The sequence below is a fragment of the Corapipo altera genome, unplaced genomic scaffold, assembly GCF_003945725.1.
Source record: "Corapipo altera isolate COAL_440 unplaced genomic scaffold, ASM394572v1 22b, whole genome shotgun sequence".
Lineage (NCBI taxonomy): Eukaryota > Metazoa > Chordata > Aves > Passeriformes > Pipridae > Corapipo > Corapipo altera.
The window spans coordinates 24,874,497-24,899,683 of record NW_020884876.1 but is presented as its reverse complement, the minus strand read 5'-3'; the positions used below and the strand labels follow the sequence as shown (position 1 = coordinate 24,899,683).

At 36.2% G+C, this 25,187-nt stretch overlaps 1 protein-coding gene across 3 annotated transcripts in view; it reads right to left on the bottom strand.

Moving 5' to 3' along the window:
• CENPE (centromere protein E) overlaps nucleotides 1-25,187 on the bottom strand; it is a 34,936-nt gene that overhangs the window by 7,523 nt on the left and 2,226 nt on the right. Inside the window, exons 5-33 of one of the 3 annotated variants that reach the window (XM_027636325.1) lie at nucleotides 24,124-24,243; nucleotides 23,293-23,374; nucleotides 23,027-23,094; nucleotides 22,874-22,945; nucleotides 21,314-21,365; nucleotides 20,405-20,492; nucleotides 20,088-20,214; nucleotides 19,318-19,437; nucleotides 17,829-17,987; nucleotides 17,343-17,487; nucleotides 16,077-16,171; nucleotides 15,696-15,752; nucleotides 15,448-15,615; nucleotides 13,611-13,685; nucleotides 13,244-13,363; nucleotides 13,000-13,134; nucleotides 12,201-12,378; nucleotides 11,595-11,749; nucleotides 10,266-10,580; nucleotides 9,146-9,457; nucleotides 8,793-8,951; nucleotides 7,799-8,008; nucleotides 6,600-6,884; nucleotides 6,335-6,493; nucleotides 5,196-5,438; nucleotides 4,092-4,292; nucleotides 3,866-4,012; nucleotides 2,243-2,455; nucleotides 799-1,008 (exon numbers count right to left, since the gene is read on the bottom strand). In XM_027636325.1, the coding sequence (XP_027492126.1) occupies nucleotides 799-1,008; nucleotides 2,243-2,455; nucleotides 3,866-4,012; nucleotides 4,092-4,292; nucleotides 5,196-5,438; nucleotides 6,335-6,493; nucleotides 6,600-6,884; nucleotides 7,799-8,008; nucleotides 8,793-8,951; nucleotides 9,146-9,457; nucleotides 10,266-10,580; nucleotides 11,595-11,749; nucleotides 12,201-12,378; nucleotides 13,000-13,134; nucleotides 13,244-13,363; nucleotides 13,611-13,685; nucleotides 15,448-15,615; nucleotides 15,696-15,752; nucleotides 16,077-16,171; nucleotides 17,343-17,487; nucleotides 17,829-17,987; nucleotides 19,318-19,437; nucleotides 20,088-20,214; nucleotides 20,405-20,492; nucleotides 21,314-21,365; nucleotides 22,874-22,945; nucleotides 23,027-23,094; nucleotides 23,293-23,374; nucleotides 24,124-24,243 (4,470 nt within the window). Of the gene's footprint in view, nucleotides 1-798; nucleotides 1,009-2,242; nucleotides 2,456-3,865; nucleotides 4,013-4,091; nucleotides 4,293-5,195; nucleotides 5,439-6,334; nucleotides 6,494-6,599; nucleotides 6,885-7,798; nucleotides 8,009-8,792; nucleotides 8,952-9,145; nucleotides 9,458-10,265; nucleotides 10,581-11,594; nucleotides 11,750-12,200; nucleotides 12,379-12,999; nucleotides 13,135-13,243; nucleotides 13,364-13,610; nucleotides 13,686-15,447; nucleotides 15,616-15,695; nucleotides 15,753-16,076; nucleotides 16,172-17,342; nucleotides 17,488-17,828; nucleotides 17,988-19,317; nucleotides 19,438-19,718; nucleotides 19,812-20,087; nucleotides 20,215-20,404; nucleotides 20,493-21,313; nucleotides 21,366-22,873; nucleotides 22,946-23,026; nucleotides 23,095-23,292; nucleotides 23,375-24,123; nucleotides 24,244-25,187 lie in introns of those variants that run through there. The other 2 variants (XM_027636326.1, XM_027636327.1) reach the window with 2 other exon arrangements.

The window sequence follows — 25,187 nt, the reverse complement described above, 5'->3', positions numbered from 1 at the left end:
AATCTAAACCTCCCCTGGCACAACTTGAGACCATGCCATCTTGTCTTGCTGATGGTTGCCTGGGAAAAGAGACCAACCCCCACCTGGCTACAACCTCCTGTCAGGGAGTTATAGAGAGTGATGAGGTCTCCCCTGAGCCTCCTCTTCTCCAGGCTGAACAGCCCCAGTTCCCTCAGCCTCTCCTCATAGGACTTGTGCTTGAGTCCCTTCACCAGCCTAGTTGCCCTCCTCTGGACCTGCTCCAGCACCTCAATATCCTTCCTGATCTGCGGGACCAGAACTGGACACAGTACTCCAGGTGTGGCCTCACCAGCGCTGAGTACAGGGGAAGAATCACTTCCTTGGACCTGCTGGCCACACTGTTCCTCATACAGGCCAGGATGCCATTGGCCTTCTTGGCCACCTGGGGACACTGCTGGCTCATGTTCAGCTTCTTGTCAATCTTGTCAATCCCAGGTCCCTTTCTGCCTGGTTGCTCTCCTGCCACTCTGTGCCCAGCCTGTAGTGCTGCAGGGGGTTGTTGTGGCCAAAGTGCAGAACCTGGCACTTGGCCTTGTTGAACCTCATGAGCCCAACTCTCCAACCTATCCAGGTCCCTCTGCAGAGCCCTCCTGCCTTCCCAGCTGATCAACACTCCCCCCCAGCTTAGTGTCATCTGCAAATTTGCTGATGATGGACTCAATCCCCTCATCTAAATCATCAACCAGATAAACCTAATGCCATTAGATGAGCACCACCACATCACCCCACGCCTTGAAAGATGTAGTCTTTAATATCTGAATTTTTTTCAAACATTACCTCTGCATCCAAGTGGAAACTCTGCAGCCCTTCACTGATGTTTAATTCTTGAGACGGTATTTCATTCTGGTTCAAATGAATCTTCCTGAGATACTGAATCTCGGCTTGTAGATGATCTTGTCTTCTCTTTTCCTCAAGCAATTCCATTTTATACTTGTTAACAGTGGTATGATAGTCTCTTTTCTTTGTGCAAACACGACTGAACATAAACTGTTGTAGAAGCACAGGATGTATCAGTGAGCATGCTTTAAAACAGTATCCTGCATCCAGCTAAAATTCCATATTTTACAATTTATTCTATTTACTCTCCAAGCCTGCAGGTGTCCAGAATAATTAACACATGACTAAGAAAATTAGGTTCATGTGTTTTATAGCAATGGCATATAAGACTTTTAGCCAAGACAGCATTTTTCAAGTATACCACTTCTCGTAGACTCCTAAAAAGGCCAAAAAGTCTAAAAAGCTCCAGACAGCCTTCCATGAATCTCAACTTTGAAAAGCAAACTAATTTTTGGAATATTTATTTCCTCTTAGAGTTATGAAAGGTGCAGATGATCTATGAGAATAATATCAGTGTGATGATTTAAAATTTTTGTTCTAGTTGAGATTACTAGTTTAATGTCTTAAACATCTTTAACCATAAAAAGTTAAAAGCCATCTATGGGGAAAAAAAAGAAAAAAAATCAAACCTAAAACCCCTACTTGAAGTTATAAAATAAGGCTATTTGCATTATTAGTTCAGCTGCTTAGTTAATGGATATCTATAGACATGACTGACTCTCAAGATCATGTGCAGTGTTTTTTGTAAACTGGACATGAACCTTTCCCTCTCTCCCCAGGCCCATCCATGTTTCCCTCCCCCCAACCAACAAAACCCAACCCTTAATATTTCATGGTAAATAAAGAAACAGAAAAAACATTATCATTTATGGTACTTCTGCATATGATAACAGGAATACTCTCCCAATTAACCTTAACTTTTTTCTGATAATTATAGTTCAATGAAGAAACTGATTCCAATTTGGGGAAGGTCTGCAAGACTATAAAATCAAACTACTTGGCTAGTTTTGCAGAGTAAACGCGCATCTCCAATGCAACTTGCACATCTCTTTCTCCCACAAAGAAATACACTATAAGTCATCTACAATTTGATTTATGGAGTACAGAAAAAAAATTCAATTCCTAATTAAAATGGAATAATATTAATTAAATAATACTGTGCAAAGCAGCTGAACTACAGTGAAAAATTAAGATTGATTAACATAACTACGCAGTTCCAGTTGTCTAAGATTGTAAAGCATTTACTCCTATCAGCTTATTTTCTATAATACATGGATTCACAAAAATCAAAGCTATAGTACATAAAATCCTAGCTGTCAATATTGAGAACTTATTAAAAAAAAGAACCAAACTCAAGCAATATGAAGCATCCACATCTTGGTACCTTCAGTTTGTTCAATAAACTCTGGAGATGACCGTTTAGTTTCTCATTTTCAGTTTGAAGTCTTTTGACTCGTTTACTCTGTACCAAGGAAAGCTGAGGCAGTATCACAGCTATCAGCGCTTTCTGACTATTCAGTTCACTCTTCAGCTTAAGAGACACTGTAGAGAGGCATTCACACCTCTTCCCCATATTTGAAAATTTCTCAAGAAGTTCCTAAATGCAAGTGAAACAAATTAATTCATTCACAATAAGGGAAAGTGTGATTAGCTATAAACAGAAGCTTAAAATAAACGACCAGACTCCAGAACTAACCTCTACAGTATGTATTGGTTTTACAACAGAAAAGTTAATAGGACTAAGACTTCAGTTTTGACTTGCCACAGGGATAAGATAAAAACACTAGGATAGGGACAAAATCAGAAAATTTCTTAGTCTCCCAGCAAGTCATTTCACAAACTCAAATTATTTTCATGGTTTAGATTGCCTAGCCACATCCAGACTTGTAGATCAGGCCTCAAAAAAATTGTTGCCTGTTCACAAGTTTGTCAGCTGGCCTTGTCTCAGGGTCGGCTCCCACATTATTTACTTGGTCCTTTCTCAAAGGAAAGAGATCATAAAATTGTTCCCAGCACTTTGCCATAAAAAGAAAGGTGTGATCAAGCAGTGAGCAGGATGAGGAATGCAACAGGCTTGAAGGTACTCCCCAGTAAAGGGCAACTAAAGTATTGCCTCTCAAGCTACATTATACATTTTAAAGCATAAAACTCCTTTGGAATACTCTCTCCATCGTTCGTTGTTAATTGAAAGAACCAGGATTCACCAGTTTTAACTCTTTTACCCCACAGTAAAAACACTGGAACTGACATATGCTCTGCATCCAACAAGAGCAAGTACTAGATACTTGAGAAAACTGTACAAGAAAGAGGTACACAAGATTCTACCTATTCCAGAAGTCAAAGGGAAGAGTGCCGTTAAAAGGGATCAATTGATATTACTTCCCTCATTATTAGCTCCCTACTGCTGATGTAGGATAGAGATGGAGAAAGCTACATGTGATTGATTTTTGCAATTTGGTTCTTTACCACTTTTGTCGTTAACTGAAGCAGCACTCAGGGCTCCTCTAGCACATATAGAATGATGCCTGATTCTGCTGCACAGACATACAGTCTGCAGTACAATACTACTGTACTTTAAAATTCATAAATTCTGGTTTATTTTGGCTTTCAGTAGGTTAATAGTACTTCTCATATCTGTGTGAAAGTGCACTCAGGATAATAAACCAACAAAAGGTCTGAGGATTTACAGGAATTAATTTATTTGAAGCCAATTTATTATTTGATGGGGAGTAATGGAAGGGAGCATTTGGGGGGATTTTGCAAAAAATTGAGGTTACTGGACAGTAATGAAAACAAGTAAGATGTTCTGTGAACATTAAATTGAACTTTTCAGTTGAGACAAGATGTGCAATCACTGAACAGCAACAGCAAATCAACTGATCCCATGGTTTGCAGCTTAGCAAGATATGCAAACCATTTTATACGTAATACAAGAGGTTTAGGCTCCAGGACAAGTGGCATTAAGATTTTACATGCATCCTTAGAAGAATCAGAGAAATAAGTTTACCTTAATGTTCAAGCTTTTTTCCTTCAGGTTGTCATCAGCCACCTGCTCTGCAATAACCCCTGGGTTTACCTGAATGGACATATCATTCAGGTTTCTCTGCTTCAGTTGGTCTAAAGCACGTTCCAGTTTTGCATTTGTTTCAACACACTAAAATAAAGCCAGACATATTTAAGTACCATTCAAGAGAATTTATGAGTAACTTAGATATGCAAATTGCAACACCCACCATCTCACAATTTCTTTGCAATTCTGTCTTGAGCTGGTCCCGCTCAGTCCTGACGTCCTGAAGAAGTTTTTGTAGCTCATCTTTTTCTTGATTAACTGATGCAATTTGTTCTCTAAGTTGGAAAGAGTGACTAGTCCTTTCAGCTAATAACTGGTCTTTTTCACATGATACACTATTTAGTGTGTCAGTTAACTGTTGAATCTACAATAAATGGTGGAGAAAAAGAAAGAAATTACAATTGCAATTTGATAGCCGTGGTCTGAATACTCTGCTATGAAGTACTCAGATCAGTTTTGTCAAATGCAAAGAACACAATTTCCAATAACTAAAATTCACATTAACAGCGAGAGAAGTTGAAAAATAATTTTGCTGTTCTAATAACTCCGAAAAAGAAATTCTAAAGAAAAGGAGTAGCCTGACAGCCAGAGAACTCTTAGTCAACTTTAGTGTTCTGTAAAGCAAGGAACCAAATGAAAAGGCAGTCAACATATGTCCATATCACAAGAAAATTAAAGAAATAGAAGATAAGCATAAAAGATGGACATTGGATTTGCCTTTATATTTGCTCTAATGAACAGTGACGTTTCCTAATTTGAAGCAATCATCAATCATACTTTTTGATCAACAAAGGAAGAATTTGACAGGTGAAAGTCTAAGGAGTGAAGACTGAAAAAAGACTGAATTGGCAAGAGCTGAGGGCAAGACTCTCAAACTTTATCTGTTATATAGAAAGTGAGCAAACGACTAAAGATTCCAAACCCGCTTAGGTACCTGCTGTCTACACAGTACCTTTTAAAGCCAAAATACATGTCCAGTTACTGATTGTTATAATAAAACCGACACATTTGATAAATTGGCATTTGTTCCAAAGCACTGACAAACCCAACTGGTTACAAAGCTGACAAAAGTTAAGGATGCTATTCCTAAATATCAGTAGAGAAACTTGTACAAAATTCTTTGCTCATGTTCATGATTGTTTAGCAAGCATAAAAATAATATGCTGGGAACTAAAATTTAAACTGGCTTTGTGTTGATCAAAAGTTTAGCACGTCAGTAATAAAACATCAGAAGACAAAGTAGCTACTAAACCCCAACCCCCTTCACCTTGCTTGTAAGGCTGTCCTCCAAAATCTCTGACCGTCTCTGGACCTTTAACAAATGTTCTTCTCTTTCTTTACAAGTCTCCACCATTTGTTGCAGCTCATCTTTCTCCTTACTAAGTACAGTGATTTTCTCAAGCTGCTGACAAACTTGCTCATTCATTGTCCTTTCAATTTGTTCTTTTTCTGCCAGTAGCTTGCCATATTCAGATGAGACATGAGTCAGCCTTTCAGTTACTTCAGTGAGCTGAAAGAACAAATCAAACCCAGTATTAATATTTCTAATCATCTGTAGTGTGGGTAGAATTAATTTGATAGTTTGGAGAAAAACCAACCAGTAACGTTCCAAGTTCCTAAATCTTCTTGTCCCACTAATCAGGTTCTGATCTGAGGAGAATGTTATTCAACCATATTTCATAAGCGTTATTTGCACATATGGGTTGTTATAACAGGATTATCATACAGAAGACATGTCCATTAGTTTCCCGCTATAATAAGCAAAACCAATACAACAGTTTTCTTAAAAGTCAACAAAATTTCAGTGCTTCTGTCTCACTGAGAGTCAAAAGTGAATGTGGAAAAACGTACAGGTCATTCTAGTTCCATAAAAATGTCTCCATTGCTGTATCCACACCAGATGGAAGACATTACCACATGTAAGAATGAACCCTAAAAGCCTAAAAAAGCTTAAGACATGAAATAATAAGTAGATAGGAAATTTCTAATAGTGCAACAAGGAAAGCATGAGCTAAACTGCCTTAAAGTTGCTCAAGGCTCTTCGGGGCTACATAGCTAAAATACATTATTAAAATTTTAAAAAATTTAGGACTGGGAAAACGCATTGAGGTTCAAAGTGCAGTATAGATGGCAAAAAATATTCTGTCATTCAGCACTAAGACATATTTAGTTATAAATAAGGGTGGTAGGTTGCAGGTCAAACTGCATTTGATCATCCTTTGCCTGCCTCTGTTTTCATGGAATTCTATTGAGAAGCAGTACAAGGCAAAAAAAAGAAAGTAAAAGCTATCAGTTAAGTTTCATTATTTACATTTACTGGACCCTCTGCAAACTGAAGCCTGCAGAAGATCATGGGTTGTCATACATGATGGAATTTTTAATTTACTTGACAAAACTCTTTCTGACCTTCTGCTGCAGTTCATCAGTTTTTTCCTTCAATGCCTCTTGCGCTTTCGAGAGTTGATTTTCTTTCTCTGAAATGTTGTCTTTCAGCTCCACAATAGTCTCCTGATGTTGTCCAAGAGATCTGTGAGTACACTGCAACTCTTTCTGCATCTCTGAATTCTTTGGACACAATTGAAGTACATTAACACCTGAACAACACTTCCAAAACCTAAGGCAGAAGTTTACTAAAGCTATTATCCTACAGGAACAGGACTATTTTTATTACCTTTCTTATTGTCTCCTGTACAGTTTCTCTTAGTTGGTCTCTCTCGTTCTGGAGATTTTCCAGTTGCATTTTAAGATCATCCTCTTCTCTTTCTGTCTGGGTGCTCACTTCCTGACAGTCATGCAGTTTTGGAATAAAATCTCTTCTCCCCATTTTATCAGATTCTCCTCTGCATTCACTGGCCTTCGCTTCCTCCATTTCATGCAATTGCCTTTGTGCCTGGCTGAGCTTTTCCCTCAGAACAAGTAACTCTTGCTCAAGAGATTTTTCTTGGACCTGTGGTACCTATTTTATGCAAAGATAGATGTTAACACATTTAGGAAAATAGCTTTAGAGAAGTATACCTGAGCTTTGACATGTGCAGTATGTAAAATAAAGGTGCTGTCTTAGAGAGATTTGTGGCTTTCTTAGAATAATAAAATTTGTCTGAACACAACATGCAATTCAAGTTTTTTGAAATAAGAGACATGTAAAAATAAGATTTGAAGCAAGGACTTCTGAAACAAGTTACCAGAAGCAAAATTTCATTGTCATAATTTAAGCATGGGGTGAACAACAACAATGATGAAAACAAAAACGCCCAATAAATCCCTCCCCCTCCCAAAACCGGAGATCTAATCTGTATTTCTAGTCTCAGCAGTAGTTGACAATGGCATCAGGACAACTATTTACTTGCAATTTGTCCATTCTCCCTTCCATATTACAATGGATACAAATGACTTTACTTTTTTTGTTTTGAAGTCTACCTGTCTATCATTCTGTCCATCTACACAGACACAGGTACAATCAGTACATCCAATTACAGGAAGGGTTGGTTGCATTGTCCCTTTCACTGCCAGGAAAAGAGTCAGTTCTAGCTATGCTTTAGAAAGCAGAACCACCCATTCCAGACAAGTAGTTTTTAGCTTCAGATACTTAATTGTAAAACCACTTAATTATAGAACCCTGTGCAGACCAATGCAGAACATCACCAGCCTCTGTCAAATTAATACTCTATTCACAGTCATATTCTACTCCTATGTGTCCATATACACCAATATGGGTGGGGTAAACTGCAAGAAAACAATAATAAACCTCTTGGGTAATGTTGTACAGTCATGGACCAGGACCCTTTTCTCCAATGTGTTTTGTAAATTATTTCACCGAGGTGAAAGTTTAAACAACTTGCTCTCCATAAACAACGGCCTCAGCATAATTACCCAAGTTCCTTCCCCAACCTCTTCTTTTTTCAGATGTAAACTGTCCAACTTCTCTTGCAATGAGCGGTTCTCTTGTGTAAGGAAAATGATTTGTTCCTTTTGCTCCTGAAGCTGATCACTTTCTATACAGCTATGACTTTCTGATTTTTCCTCAGCAAGCTGATCTCTTTCTGATTTGATGATTTTCATTTCTTCTGTCATTTGTGAAATCTATAAAAACAATATGCAAGGATAGTGTTCCCATCAGTTCAAAATTAAACGCAACAGTTTTGTTTGATTCACTCTTCTGCAGTATTTTTAACATCAAACCACTCTGACCAAACCAGAAAAGCTACAAATCCAAGTCTGTGTCCTTTGTCACCTGTTATATTTTAATTTTTAACCTTTTAGCAATATCTGCTGCAATATTGGCCAAATTTTTAAGTAAAAAAAGTCTGAGAGGAGGAAGCCAAAGAAACCCATTTTGCTATACTGTTGCATCTGTTCTAAAGCACACATGCTGAATACAAAACCACTGACTTGCTGGTAGCTAATATACTTCAAGAAAAATCTCATTGTATGTACTGGCACAAAAACCAGTGGATCAGCTTTCTGCTATATGTTGGGAACTGAGTTGCCATTGCCAATCACATTACACTTCTCAGTGGGACTGAGTGTTTTAAATCATTAGCCTCATTCCTTCCCTTTAAGTAACTCTTATCTTCCATTTGCCATCAAATGCCAACACTCAAATCCACAACCAAGGGGGCACAGTAGTTAAGCAGAAGTTTATTAGAGTGTATTTCACAGCTTGAAGCTCAACAGAAACAGATCAGCAGCTGGGAAAGGCTTGGGTCAAGCAGTGCTATTTTCTTGCCCACCTGCTATCAAGGAGCTAGAAATTTTCTAAGAACATGCAGAAGAGACTATAAGCAGGTTGACTGGCTTGTTCTCATGCTGTTGGAAAACACATTGAAAGCATTTTTATTTTAAATTTTTAAACATAAAGTTTTACCTGTGTTTCGAGTTCTTTAATGGTCTTTCCTAGTGCCTCTTCAACACTCAAAACATGAGATTCGTTTTCAGAAATATATTTTTCCAACTTCTTGACAGTGGCCTGGGATTGCTTGAGAGAACTCTGCGTATTTCTCAGTTCTTCATGTGCCAAGATGTTCTTTAGAATACAAGAGAGAAAATCCACAAAGAAAATACAAATATCTTGCAATATTAGTAGGCATTCCTTGATTTAAAAATCCCACACAACCTGCTGCTCCCATGTTCCCCTAAATATTTCAATACAGTTTATAGTGTTCTTACGCTCTTCCTCTTAACATGTATGGTCTATTTCTATAAGGCCAAAATTCCTACCATTGAAACAGTGTCCTTTATATCCTCTTTGAGTTGGTCTGTCTCAGCTTGGAGAGACTCTGCTTTTTGCTTCAGGTAATCTTTTTCCTGGGTTAGAGTTTTTATTTCTTCCTGACATTCAGTTAGCTGCTGAAGAACTGCCTGGATCTCTGAATCTTTAGCTTCCAGTCTCAATTCATTCATCCTTTCTTCCTCTTTTAATTGCTCCATTTCATTTAACTTCTGCTGAGTCTGAATAAAATCTTCTCTTAGCTCAAGAAGTTGTTTTTGTTCTGCTGTTTTTTCTTCCAGTTCTTTCATTTTGCTCGAGAGCTTTAGTTTGCAAAGGAAAAGGCCAGACATTTTCATTGTAATGTAGAACTCCATTATGTGTACATGTTCTCACAGAATCTTATATGAGCTTAGAAGGGCTGAGAGATAGGAAGTTCATAATTTCTCTTTAAGTTACTGCTTATACTCTCGCCCACGTCAATTAAGCATTTTTTTATGCAACTTTCCTGTGGTTTCTTCTTAGAAGTAAACGTCTTACTAAAATATAGCACCACACATGAAACTATAGCATACTTTAGGAATAATCAAATTCATAGCTGGAATATGACAGACACACCAGTGCCCAAAGCTTTGTCAAAAATATGTATCTTTGGCTCCCTTTTCTTCTTAAATGTTTTCTTTAATATTTTTTTTTCTAATGCCTAATTTCTGTAGCAATTCTCTTTGGTTTGAATATCTTGTGTTCTAAAAGGTCTCCAGTTCTCAGTGAGGAAACTTTGTTTCTATGACTTTATATAGAGAAGGTCAGAGTGGCATTAAAAAAAAATTACATAATAAAGATATAACTTAAGAATGGGAAAAGAAAAATTAAAAGATCAAGTATGGAAGGAGAACCTGGAGCAATATATACACTTCTTTGCCTACAAAAAAAAGAGACCATTGGAAAGCATAATCCTTCAGCATTATACCCTTGGCATAGAATAAGTAATATCCACTCATGTTAGAGGAAATCAATGATATTGTCATTTATAGCTTTAAGAGTACTCCTCCAAAAACTTTTTTCCTGTTTTCAATACTATAAGTTAATTTCTCAAGTCCTGTCTGTAAAAAAGAACAAGGTGAGACTGACCTCTAATTTAATTTCATCCAAAGTTGTTTTGGACTCTTGTGTTTCTTTAGAAAGACATTCTATTTGGAGCTTCATTTTTTCATTATTTTCTGATGTAGCTATGTATTTTTGTTCCATTTCTTCATGGAGCTGTTTAAGTGCCACATATTCTTGATCAGACTTCATATATTTCAGTTGTGCATCTGCTAGATCGTCTTTTGATTTTTCAATTTCTTCAGTCATGTGTTTAAGTTTAATTTCATTATCAGCTACTTCAGAAAGCAGCTTTTCATTTTCCAATTTTAATAAACGTAACTCCTCACATTTTTCAAGAATCTGCCAACAGAAAAGCAATATTAGTAGTATTTTCTCTATCAGTATTTATTATAACTACTAAAAAGCATGTACATATGCAGATATAGGAAATAAAGTACAGGCAAGCATATTTCAAAATACAGTTTTGCTTTGTTGGTAGGGAACTGTCTAGCAAGGAATCCTTAAAAGAGAGGGAAGACAGTCAAGCCCCTTCCAAATTCTGGAAATCACTCCTCTAACTCTAGATGTTCTTTACTACTTCTTTTTTCCTATGTCTGAGCTAAGACTGGACTCCTAAACTGAATATTTAGGTGTATCAATACTTTCTTCATGATACAGAGTTTATGAAGTTGTTACCATCTCATGAAGTTTTGTTGATTAGTGGAAGTAGACCACTGGATGGTTTGGAACTTTTTGCAAAGTGTTAATGAGCTGGTGAGATTACTTGCCTTGAATAGTTTTCATTGCACATACTTAGTAGCGGGTATTTAAGGACAAAGAAACCCAGAAAGTGTTTGCAAACAAACCCCTTAAAACATATGTCCAGCACACTTAATCTAGAGCTTTGACCTGCCAGGAAACAAATAGTTTGCTCACACATTTTCCACCATTTGCAAGGTAAATCTCTCACTTCTCAAGCAACATTTCTGCTAAGAGACCTTGACATATTCTCTTTGCCCAAACTGATAAAAAAAATCAGTTTTAGAATAGTATCCAGGATCAAACACTATTATATCTATACACTCAGTTATCAACAGTGATCACAGCAAATAAGGCACACAAATGTTGGACTAGAAAATCCAGATAAATCATAGTAGACTCTGACTAAATATGTGATCTTAATCTTATTCCTAGGTAAAAATATTAAATACCTGAGAAACAATAATTTAACAAACTTAATTGTAAAGTCTTAGGTTACTTGATTCAAGACAACTTTTGACTTTAAAACTTCATATCCAATAGGCCTCCGTTAATACATTACCAGTCAAGTACAATGCAAAATAAAGAAAAAAAAGGTTAAGGGTTTTTTTTTACCTCTTTCTTCTGCATCTCCACAGTATTTGGCAGAGACTGAAATTCTGATAGCTCGTTTACTTGTTTTTGTAGAAGTGCATTCTCTTTCAAAGTTTCTTCTAGTTCTCCTTTTAAGTCAGCTGCCTTTTTTTCCAGTTCCATAGGAGTGAGCAAATCTAGAGAATTAACAAGTTTAGACTGATAAGCGAGTGCAAGAGAAGAAAATCATGTTTTAAAATAAGCAGAAGATTTATAATGCATTCTGGATGTCAGATAAGTATAATTCTAGACAGTTATACAATGGCCAACAATTAAGCTCCTGGTCTGAATTTGGTCATCACTTGTTAGGTTGGCACCCAGTTTATCTTAAATTCTCCCGAACAGCCTTCACTAACTTAACTGTCTTTGTGCAAAACATAAAATATTCCGTAAGTTGCAGTTTTCCAAAAAGTTCAAGAACGTGCTAAAGCAGTTACTACATACCAGATACTCCAGTATTTTTATATTGTCAGAATCTCCAATTATTCAGGAAAACAAGAGCCGAAGTCTTCCCTATTTGCCCCCTCCCCAAGACAAGAAAAAGGGAGGAAATGGGGTGAGGGGAACAAGCACCACCTGGAACAGTACCTTTTGGAACTTTGCCCTCCAGGAGTGAAGTTAGTCTTAAGTTTTCTTGAAATACAGATTGCAACTCTCTCTGCAAGTCAGCTTGCATTTTTCGGTAACTGGCTTTTCCCGCTTCTATTTGGCTTTGATATAATTGAACATCCTTCTGCATTTGGTTGTGATTATTTAAGAGTTCATTCTTCAGGAAAACAATAAAACATACAAGTCACACACAAAATAAAAGTCTACTTCCTTACCATTTAAATACTGCATCTGGTACATTTTTCTGTTGTCACTCTGAACAGCTTTGGCTTTGATAAATATGGCCAAATAAGCCAATATTTAACAACTGCATTCTTGTCCGAGCCCTCTCAGAAAACATACCTTAGAGGTCAGGGTTGTAACTGCTGCTACTATTTTGTCTTTACTCCTTCAAAGCTCAAACTAAGCTCCATACCACTTTTGAGTTACACCTCTTATTCTCTTTTGTTCCCTGGTAAAATGAGGTTTGAAGTCTTATGTTCTAGTAATGCCCTAAAAACTGTTCCTTTATTGTGGCTTTCTACTGGTAAACCTAAAACTAACCAGCCACTCCTGTGGCAGAAGCCTTTATTTTCTTTTTATCTCTTTCCTGAAGAGCTGTTTTCCATGAATTTCATAATAAAAACATTACTTAGAGGATTTGGAGAAAGCTAATGACTTGTGCTTTCTTGTGAAGCTTGTGCTCCCCTACTCTGATTGCCTTCTTCACTAGTCTGGAAGCAGATAGGCCCTTAACAGCATTTGGTACAGCTGTAAATGCAGTTCAACAAGTACTTGCCATCTTCTCCTTCAGCTCCAAATTTTCAGTTCTGAGAAAAGCAGATTCTTTTTTGGCATCCAAGGCTATGGCTTCACTATCTAAGAGGGATTTATTCAGCTGCTGAATTTCCTCAACTAGCTTATCAGAATCTCCCTGAAAAATATTCAAAGAATTAAAAAATTATTCAGACATAATAAAGAAAATGTGTTCATTATAACATGGTTAAAATGTGAATACAACCCAGCAGAAAACTGAGGTTTACCACTGAAAAAGATATCTCTTTTTCCACTCTTGCTTTTTGTAATTCTTCCACAAGATTCTGTAATATCTTTATTTTGTTGTCTTTCTCTTTCAGCTGTTCCGATTTGGAATTGTTTTCTGCCTAAAAGTTGAAAGAAAAAGAGAGAAGGAAGATTTTAGTGCCCAGTTTGGTTTTTCAGGTCAGAATTTACCAAAACCTACACAGAAAGAGTTCATGGGTTTTAGACATATCCTCCTTTTAGCTGGTAAGACTAACCAAAGCCCAATGATGTCTATCATGTCCACAGCAGATACAGTAGTTCAAGATAAAAAAATCAAGGACATTTCATACAATTCTTAACTGCACGTAAATGCATGGAGAGGCTCACCTGAAGTTCCTCATTGTATGCTTCAGAATTTGAAACTAGATTCTTTAAGTTGGTAATTTCATGCATTAGTTGTATCTGTGGAGCAAATTGAAGCAAAATTGCAGAGGATGTTAGAAAGCACCCACACCAATAGTTTTTAGTCGCCAACACCACGAAAACAAGCAAGGTCTATCTTGTGTTTTTTTCTGTAGTAGTGGGTAAACCATATATACATACACACATCTACTGAAACAGCTACAAAGCAAGATGCTACATATTCTTTCAAATGGATAGATAAGATGCAAAGCTCTGCTTTTAGTTTCCCAGTAATTAGAAAGGATTCAAGCTATCTACAATAGCTTGAGAAGCAAGAGCGATGTGATCAAAGCAATTCATGGAGAAATTGTACAGATAGGACAAAATCTAGTCATGTTAAGCAGCTTTTTTGTGACACAGTGCAGTTATTTATGGTTTAATCTATTCACTAACAGGAATGAGAAGGTGCCAAAATTGAAGTAAAGCAAGCCATGAACACATTCAGTGGCATTCTCTGAAAGAAGGTACAAGTAGAAGACTACATAGAAAGGCACTTCTGAAATTTAAGACGTCCTTTGTTTTGGTCTTTGTTAGAAAAGCTTTACAATAAGCAGCCATCTACAAGTACTTCTGTATAGTCACAAGCATAGGTAAGGGGAAAATCCAATCTGTAATTTTAAGATCAGTGAAAAGCTTTAAAACAAGTGCTCTCCTGTGAGTATTCCTATGCAATTTACTTTTATAAACTGATGGATTTCAACTAATGTATGTAGTGAAGTATGTGACCTTTCAGTATTGCTGTAATTAATCTAATACATTATAATACATTATAATAAATTATAATATCTTATGGATCCATTTTCTTTAAGGTCCATAAATCTTTGTAGGGAACACAATGAAAATAAGCAGTGATATTGTTAAATTGTAACCTGAAACAACACTGCAAGAGGAAGCAACAAACGTCAACCTTAGTGTCATGATCAGAGGATATTGAACAGTCTGATGTGGACAAGTAAACTCCAGCAAAGGCACCAGGAAAGAAACAGAATAATACATCCATGTCTCAGTACCTCAGGTTGCTGGTTTGGGGTTTTCTTTGGGTATTAATTTATTTCACAGTCTAGCCTTTGGGCAGCTAGAACCTAATACAATTAATATGTATTTAAAGTTACAGAATCAGAGCATAAAACATTTGGACAAACAAGATACTCCACTAACTGCACAAGGAGGTGAAGAGAACTGAAAATCAGCATTTCCTATATCATAAGTTATCCAATAGATAAGTTTATGATTTTTCTGACTTCTTGGCACAAAATACGTTTCAATTTTCCAGACATTAGTATTCACACTATTATTTTAAAATATTTCATGATGAAGTTAAATAGTATGTTAAAAGTTAATGCTCACATAGTCCATGGATTACCAAAAGCCAGAGCTATCTAGTAAACCAAGACATGTGCACAAGAAAGATGTGAAATACAGTTTAGCAATCACACTTTAACTTCAAAACAGGTCTAAAATGTATTTAAGCAGCAAAACAACTGTCTTACTGAAGTCTAGAGTGAAATTCAGATCGTGTGTATATAAAAATAATATATAGATACATATCGAAATACACACTAATATACATTTAATCATATACAAGTCGCCAAAAATTTGCCTGAATTTTACACTCCAAGTAAATCCAGTTTAAATCCTGGGTTCATTCATTCTGTTGGCAAATGTAGCTGTTTGTGAATCAACATCCAATTCTATGTACACTGAATAAACTCTAGAAAACATTTGAGCATAGAGAATTCGTATCTAATTCAATGCACCTTACCTCATGATCTTTTTGTGTTTGTTTTTCCAGTGCTTCAAATTCATCTATTTCTTTTTTTTCCTTCAGTTTCTCCTTTATTTCATTTATTTCTAATTTCAACTGCTCATTTTCCAACACTAGGTTATCCAGGTTAGCTTGCAGGATGCTGGCCTTATTTACAGCAATATCCTGAAGAAGCAGCACAGGAAACTTTAGAAGCTGTTGCTGGAATGTCAGTCTTATTTCTAGAAAATTCAGAACAGACCTACCTTTTCAAATGCTATTGCTTCACAGAGTTGCACAGATTCTTCAAAGTCTTTTTGAGTCTAGAGAAAGAATCACTCTCAATTAACAGATCTACAAGATCAAGTTGAGTATTATATTCTTTGTTGCTTGTCTTTTCACAGCTAGTCCTGTCTCTATACCAAAGTTTACTGGATCATTTGCCACAAATGCATAGAAGCATAGAACCATCCCACAGCTTTGCAGAGATGTCCAAGAGACTTACTTTCTAACCAGTTATAATAATTCTGCAGACCCATAGAATAATACTGGTGTCCTACAGAACAGTAAGGTTGACCTTACTGAGAAGTATATTATGCATATATGCATATGCACAGTATTACAACTAAAATAGATTATGATGTTACCCAAGTCATTTTAGGTCCAGCGATCCATTCTACTTCTGAAATTTGATCAGGAACCATCAGAGATTGGTTGTCACATTCAGAATTATCTAACATAGCTGAGAAGAAAGATGTATTAAAAAAAGTATGAGTAGATTTTAAACTAGACATCAGGAATTTTCTTATAAAACAATTTTAAGACATTGGAAACAGTCATTCAGTGGCAAAACATAGCACACCGAGTAGGAGTTCCAATTCATGATTTTCTGTTATGAAAGGGAACACCACTGAAGTCCAGTCTCTACACTTATGCTGACCACCATATCACAAGCTAATGAATACTAAACCAAATCCAGAATCAACTTATTCTCTTTGGGAAATTAAATAATGCAATGCTTGCAAACTTGTCTATCAGGAATTTCATAGAACCATAGAATGGTTTGGGTTGGAAGGGACCTCAAAGACCATCTAGTTCCATCTCCCCTCCCCCCATGGGCAGGGACACCTTTCACTAGACCAGGTTGCTCAAAGCCCCATTCAACCTGGCCTTGAATGCTTCCAAGGGATGGGGCAACCACAATCTCTCTGGGCAACCTGTTCCAGTGCCTCACTATCCTCACAATTAGGAATTTTTTCCCCAATATTCAATCTAAACCCACTCTCAGTTTAAAGCCATTCCCCCTTCTCCTATCGCTACATGCCCTCTCCAGCTTTCCTGTGCACCCCTTTCAGATCCTGGAAAGGCACAATAAGGTCACCCCAAGCCTTCTCTTCTCCAGGCTGAACAATCCCAATTTTCTCAGCCTTTTCTCATAGGAGAGGTGTGGTGCTCCATCTCTCTGATCATCTCTGTGGCCTTCTCTGGACTCGCTCCAGCAGGTCCATATCCTTCCTGTGCTGGGGACCCCAGAGCTGGATACAGAACTCCAGCTGAGGTCTCACAAGACCAGAGTAAAGGGAGGGACAGAATGACTTCCCTTGACCTGCTGGCCATGCTACACATTATTTCACCCGGGATAGCAACTATGCTCCCACTTTTTAAATAAAATGAACCTTATTTCCAACACAAGAATGACCATAATTAGTGTGCTAAATCCACTTCCCTTCCCGGCAGCATTCTTTTCTGGCAGATAAACACGGAATATTATTTGAGTACAGTGGCAACTAAATTTAGCTTCTGTATTGTTAACGAGTTGATTTGCTTTTTAACTTAGATCTATTAAAAAGGAATTATTTCTGATTTCAAAGCTGCTTTGCAGACTTTCCTTATTTTTTCCTGAGGTTACTTACAATCGTCTGCATCTGGTAATGCTGACAGAGACATTTTCTTTTTTTTTGTTTCAGTCGGCATGTCTTTTTCGAAGTCTTCAAAATAGCTCACATTTGTCTGTTTTATTTTACCAGGAGCCCAAGTAACTCTTCTTCTTCTCTTGGTCTTTAAAAAAGCATTTACAGAAAAGTGATAAAAATCAAACCAGTAGGTAGAGAGTAAATGTTGCATTAGGTTGGTTCTGCAACAGTACCAGCAGCTAACTAGACAGGGTTTTGCAGTTTCCTCAAAATTTACAGCATGGTAGTTTGAAAGGAAAAGTGTCTGCAGTCTTTTCACTGCAAAGCAATACTGAATTATACTTGGAAGTTATAAGTTAGCCTCTTAAAAATATGAAAATTGCTTATCATACTTATTCTTCACTGTCAATATAACGCTATGTATTTAATATTACCTTTCACAAAGTATTTCAGAGTCGTCAAGTAAGATCTAGAACAGGTGCTTACTTTAACATTGTCTTTTGAGGCAAAGGAAGCAGCGGTCACCAGCATCTCGGTTAAATTTCGTATCTTGTCTTCCTGTACTTTCTGCAGAGAATTTTTTTCTTCCAGCAGCTGGGCCAATTGGTCCTTTTCCATTGCATGAATTTGAGTCTTTACAGACACCTTCCATAAAAAGAATATTAATCAATCTGACATTTTAAGAGCACTAACTACTCCTACAGAAGAGACACAATTACTGATATTTAAAAACAACTACACACATATATTCTTTAAAACCTGGAAGAGGAGTCTTTAGTCTTTCATAATGAAACCAACAACTTAGTCTACAATTTACCTGCAGACTAAGTATTTAAAAAGGGTCAAAACTCCCAGAAACAATACAGCCTCAGATTTTTCTAGTTATAAAAAAAAAAAGCATTCTTTCAAATATAACATAGATTAGATGACCTTCCTGTGGTGCCAGAAGCCTGAAACTCTTTCAGAACTGATTCGATTGTCAAGTAACAGCAAGCTACTCTAATGCATGTCGTCTCTTTAAATCCAAGTACTGAAAATGTATTGTTTTGAAAGTAACAGCTGTTTCTTGACAATTTTATCATAAGTTTACAATGCTGTAGAGTAATTCAAAGTCACATGGAATTTTCCAACAAACTTTTCTCTACTACTTTCCTCACTACTTACTATCTCAGAAGATAGCAAGCATACTCCTAGGTGCAAATTAATTACTGTTAAAAAAAAGAGCTCAGTTATTTTTCGTAAATTTTTTTCTAAGGATATTTATAATTTGCAACATATGTGCGTACTTTGATTTTATTCACCACAACAGTATGTTCAGCATTGTTTTTTTCCTATGCTTTATGTTTTATCATCTATGCTCTAAGAAGACTTGCAAGATTGCTCCACAACTACATAGATTTTTAGAGAAAGATGAACATATGGGAGATTACACTGTTTTGTGGGAAGTTACTATTGTTCATTTTCTAAATGTATCTTCCGACTTTACATGACCTAAGTTTTGCCAGTGATCTTAATGCAGTTGCAACTTCTTGCAACTCCAACTAAGGTTAAACATCAGTAAGGGGGAAAAAATATGGATTAAGTTGTGGTCTTTAATGGATATTCACTAACTTTTTGCAATTAATTAATAATTAATATTAATATAAATATAATATTAATATTGCAATTAATTTTGATCTGTTAAAGTGTGCTATAATGCATGACAAGTTTCTATTTCTTAATTATATTAACCTAGTGAAAGAAATCAATTCTCTTAGTTGACCTCAGTGTTAGCTTTCACAGATATATGGACTATCATCAGTTGTTCTAGACTATATGTCACCTTTTCAACTTCTATTCTCTCAATAAAAATGACATATCACTTTAAACACTATACCTACTCCTGCAAATTTAACTGCTTTTGGTTTAAAACAGGTAGTTTCCAAACAGCTATTAGTGCTATGGATAGATTAATTTTAAGAAGTTCATTACACACTTCCTCCAGCTGCTTTTTCAAGTCCACAATTTCTTTTCGGTATCTCTTCAGGAGGGCATTATCATCAAGTACTTCATTGACTTTTGGTGTATTCTTCATTCCTTTGGCTGTATTGGCAAACTGAAAGAATATGCTTTCATGGGCAATAGTTCGAGAGCAAATATTATAAAAAGACTTACTCTGTCCCATATTTCCCAACAGAATTAAAGGGAGAGTTTATTAGATAAAGAGCAGCATATAAATTGGTTTATTTTTAATGTATTCTGAGATTTGAAAAGTAAGTTTTCTTTGCTTGATATTAATATCTAAAACATGAAGCATAACATTTAAACAAATATATCCCACATTATTTTTATTTAATAGAAAGCTCAAAAGACCACCAAAAAGGAAGACAATCCTACCTACAGAACAGTGTTCTTTAACAGTTCAATTACTCTCCTTTCCTTTAGTACCTGTCTTAAATCTTGTGTTAGCAAAGACTTGTTCTAACTGTGTTTGGAAAAGGTAAATGAGAAGAGAGGTTATCTCCTGCCTGCAAGAGAAGGAGCTTTGTTCCAACTCCCAAAAAGCTCTAGGTAGACAACCTAATACAAAATGACGACTGTGAAAAGGTTCTGTATACAAAACAAATATTTCAAATTCTGAGTTCACAAAAGCCCTTTAGAAGATCCAAGTCATTAAAGATCCATCAGATTACATTTTCCACCCTCCCCTATCTACAACAAAGCCTTCAGCCAGAATAGTGCTGGAGAACAGGTGAGAAGCTTTACCTGAAGAGTACTGAGTGTTTCATCAAAAGAAACTGGAGTAATTGTACAAATAATAACAGTTTTAGCATTTCCTCCAAGGGAGTTCTGCAGAATTCGAGTCAGTTTGCTGTCTCTGTAATTTATGAAGCTAATGAAAAAGAGGAAAGAAAAAAAAAAATCATTCAGATTTTTGCATAGAAGAAATTTGCAGTAAATATATTTTCTAGAGATAACAGGTTATTTGAAACAGTTACCTACAAAATATTATAAATAAAAGATTTTAATTTCTTAGTTTAGTAGTGACTTATCTTATAACAGGTGTATGAACAGTTGCTTACCCAGAAGGGTCATCACAAAGTTTTTTGATAACTTGACCCAGAATGAACAAATTCCGATTTATATTGCAGCCTTCTTTCAATCGGACACCTAGGTACCACACAGTAATGTTTTTAATTATTATTATTATTTTAAATTTAAAACATTAAGATACATTTTCAACCTGTCAAGCTTGTGTACTATGTTATGCTCAGAAGGATTATCTGAGAGTTGAATCTCAAGTGCCACAATGCACTATGAGCCATAAGCAGGCAGTATCAAATCCTTCGTAATAGCCAAAAAGCATCAAAGTAAGAGAGTAATCACAAATGAACATTTAGAACCTTTATAGAGTAAGTAGGTAGTGCTATAAGAACTTTAATTTTGTTTCCTGTTTAAATTTTGCAATTGCAACATTTACATGCATAACAAACCAGCCTTAGATACAAGGTTTGGGTTAGTCATTCTTCATAAGAGAGAATATTTTACTTTTGTCCCTCTCAGATCACTTTTTTCTGATAAAGACATTTTTGTACAGCTTCATGCTGTCACTTTTAATAGCCAAGCTTCTCAACAGCTAAAGAACAAGCCATCTACTCCCTCTTCACCTTTATATACAAGTCCCTAAAAAGCTTCTAGTGATTTTGTTATTACAGGTGAATCTTTACTGAGTCATCTCCATTCTATTAGTTCAGTGCATGACTGTTGCCAGGCCTGCTACTCTAGAAAAGGAATATTACTACTTAATTGTTTGCACTTTACAGCATTTACAGTATTTTCCTGAGTAGAACCTGCTCTACTAAGGGGAAAAGAGCTTATTTATAAACAATAAGTAACACAATAGCACATAGATCAAAGAATGTCCTATCATAGTCTCTTGTTAGGGTTAATTAACAGAAATGGTCACCAGGAGAGCCCCATTTAACACTCACCTTCAGATCCTGTTTGACTAGCTCTTTCACTGCCTGCCAGATCTACCAAGTTCTGCAAATTTATTAAATATTTCACAGGTCAGTTCTGAGAAAATTTAGTTTAAATCCTCTTAATTCTAAATCTCTGCTAAGAATTTCATAAACCACAGTTACACTTAAAAAACCCCAAGAAGTCTGTCATTATTGGAAGTAACCATAGCTGCTATACACACATCAACCCATACTTTCAAGGTACAAAAGTACACAGAATAAGTTTGTATGAACTCTATTACACCACCCCAAACAGTATTTCAAACTTGCAGTGCAAGAACCCCTACCCTCAGTAACAAAAAGATGATACTTCTGTACTGAGAAACTGTGCTTAGCTACTAATTCAAGCCATAGGAATATTTCATGGAAAAAAGAGCCTAGATGAGATCATCTAGCACGCTGTCCTGAATCAGCTGTATGTCTCTCCTTGCCTGTCACTGTGGGGATACAGAAAAGAAGAAATTAAATACCAGAGGAAAAACCTCCCTCTGAATCCAGTTCAAAGTCAACTTGAACTTCACAACAACCCATAATGATTTGCCTGAGCAAGCAGCCCTCACTTTAGCTGGTTTTTGTTTCAGAAGGGTAAAATCATGAACTAACTCCATCGAGCAGCAACAGACCATAAAGGCCAAAAACCTCTCCCCTTACCCCAGGTAGTAAAGGTTAGTATAAGGTCAGGTGGAACAGGCCAAAGGGTAGGGGTGGTGTAAGAAGAGTAGATACCATAACTTATGGCAAGAAAAAAAGGAGGTAGTAGCTTGCTGAAATAGTGCCTGAGCAGTGTTTACTTTCAGACTCTGAGCTTTTTCCCATGAAGCCAAAACAGAAAACTCTTTCCACAATGCATGTGATTAATGCTATTGCCAGTTCCAAATAAGAGTGCTTTTGCAGATTTTAGCAAGCTCAAATGGTTTCATACTGATTCCATTCCTCCAGTTTTTGAGATTATTTTCTGAGAATCAAGAAAAGGCTGTAGAGAAGGCTTCTGAAACCATAACACTCCCCTAGAGATCAGCAGTTGTATTCCCCCCAGTTTATGATACTTCATATACCAACAATCCACCAAAGAGATGCTAAGAGGGGTTACTTGTGAAAAAAAAAAGAATCTTCTGGTCATTGGAGCTGCAGAGCAAATGTTCTTTTAACAAAGAGGTTAAAAGAAGTCTTAAGGTTACCCATTTTACAAGTTATTTCACTGAGCTTGTGGGTGGTCAGAAACAATTGTAGGGGAAGATGTACTTAAAATGCAAGAGCACTCTGACATAGCCCCTTCCGCTCCTGGAAGGGCTACGTAACATTCCCCAGTCCAGTATAAGTAATTCCCATGTCAGCATTTCCTTCGGTGGGAAGTTATCCCCTAGGTAATGCCCCAGGAGTCTCCCTCTATACTTAAGAAATGTCTGCTAGAAGTTAACAACAGAGCATATTTGTCAGTCATTATGAAGTATCATTATTCTCTCAAACAAGTGGTAACAGTAAATTCTCCAGCTAAGCCGTACTCCAAGAAACCATTAAATAGACACTTACCAAGTGAGAAACCATGACTGCTCCATCACAGTTTGCATTTGCAGGGTCACTTCGTTCTCTGCTTTCAATGATCTAGAAATGCAATAAAGTGCAATCAAGTTTTTGTCACTTTGAAAACAATACAACCACTCCTAATAGTGAAGCAGTTTTTACCATTCTGAAGATTGTGTGAGAACGGCTGCTGTGTTCATTCATTTTTGTTTCTCCATAATGACGATTTCCTGCCAAAAACAATATTAAAATACTTCTGCTTCTATTTTGATAAAATGGAGATAAATAGAAAAAAAGCATAATTTTAAAACTTTCTCAAAAACACTGATTTCTGAATATAAACTCAAAAAGATACCCCACGGTTCTAGATATACCTGATCCATCAATTTTTTTTTTAAATATCAGCTGACAGTGGCTAAATAACTTACTTTCTCCTTTTCTTATCCATTCCATAACTTGTTCTGGGGCAACCACTACTTCTTCAATCAGATCTTCTACATATGTATTCCTCTATAGAATAAACACAGTCATAAATTCCCCGGAACTCCAAAACTCACTTCAATACATAAAGTTAACATAATCAGCAATTATTATGCTATTTATTCAACAGCTGAATGTCTTTTTACTCCAAAGTAAAGAGGGTAAGTTTAGACCTTCATCAAAACTGTGGCTTAAAGGCACAAGAATCAAAACCCAGAGATTTAGAAAGTTTCCAAAAAACAGAACTGCTGGGAGAAATATCCTTCTGGACATTTTCTGAGGGAATCCAGGAATATATTTTTCAGTAAATGTAATAAGGATATAATCATACAACTGGTAAATTTCTCTTCTTCCCATATTCCAAAAACATCCATTGTTTAGGGCATCAAAGTAAAAAAACAAACCAAAACAACTAAAACAACAATCAACCAATTTTTATTATTTGCTACAAAACTTTATATAAAGAAACTGAACACAGCATTAAAGTAGATTTCTTTTTCTATGGTGATCATCTTACTGAATAGTTCCAGTCTCATGGTTATTCCATGATTGTAGTAGAAGAAAAGTGTATCTACTTTGAAAAAGGTAAACTAGTTACAGAAAGCCCAAAGTCACTGTTGTTATTCTACAATATCAAGTGTCCTTCTGCTAATGCTGAGGATACAATTACACAATTTGACCCAGAAAAGCTTTCAACTAGATGCCTCTGAAGGCATTTTGTTTTCAAATTCTTTTACTACAAGCAGATACAACACTTACATTACATAAGATCCACTTACATTAATGTCCTCACGAATTCCCAAAGGCTTCTTTTTCCTACTATCACAAAGCAAATCTGTAATGGTTTCATTATAGATTTCCATGTAAGAAACTCTTAGCAAGAATTCTCTATCTGGGATCTGACGTTGAAAGAGAAAAAAAAAATTATTAACAGACTAACTGATTAATATCTTTTAATGCAAATATTCTTAACTCAGAGATGTATGTTTGGATATTGTTCTACAGATGTCTTTCCCCTCATCCTCTGTGTAGCATTAGCATCTACCAATACAGAATAATTTTTCTTCTATAGCACCTCTTTCCAGCTGCATTAATGATATACCACTTCTAATAGGTTGTAAAATTAAGATAATTTTACACACAGAAGCATGAGAACGGTTTTCCCACTTAAATACTCTTTTCATAACCAATTTCCTCCTGCTTAGGCTCTTTCCTCTCTGTGTACCCTGTCTTCTCTCTCTGCTTGTTTGGATTTACTTTGCTGCTGCTTCTTCCCCTACCTCCTTGGTAGAGAATATTGGAGTGTGGAAAGGCTGCACAATGGACTCAGGGAAAGTTTTCTTGGCTTCAGTTGCTTTCATAAACCTCCCAAGGTACCCTGCACCTCCTTAAAGGAGCAGAGAGCATTTCACTTAACTGATAACGATTACCTGATATCCTCAAGGCAGAAGCAAGCACTCAACAAATCATATTTTAGAAATCACTGTTCTAACTTATACATTCTCCTTACTTACATTAACCTTGAGCAATTAGCAATTCTTTTGTAAGTCTGAAATAAGTAAATATAGTGTCATATTCTTCCCACCAAAAAAAAAGTCTTTATTGTTGTTAATTCTTTAGACTTTTAAAATAGCAGAATAAACACAAAGCTTCATGTTATCTTATCTACCACATGAAAAAGTGAGTATCTATTTATACTTGTAATCAATGCTGAACATATTTGCAAGTTTAAGAACTCTCGTCAGTGTTGCTCTGATTTAATTTCAACTAAAGTCCCATTAGCTTTTTGTTTTAAACCACTCATCTTTTCCAGGCTAGCAAAGCAACTGCAACATATAGTCTA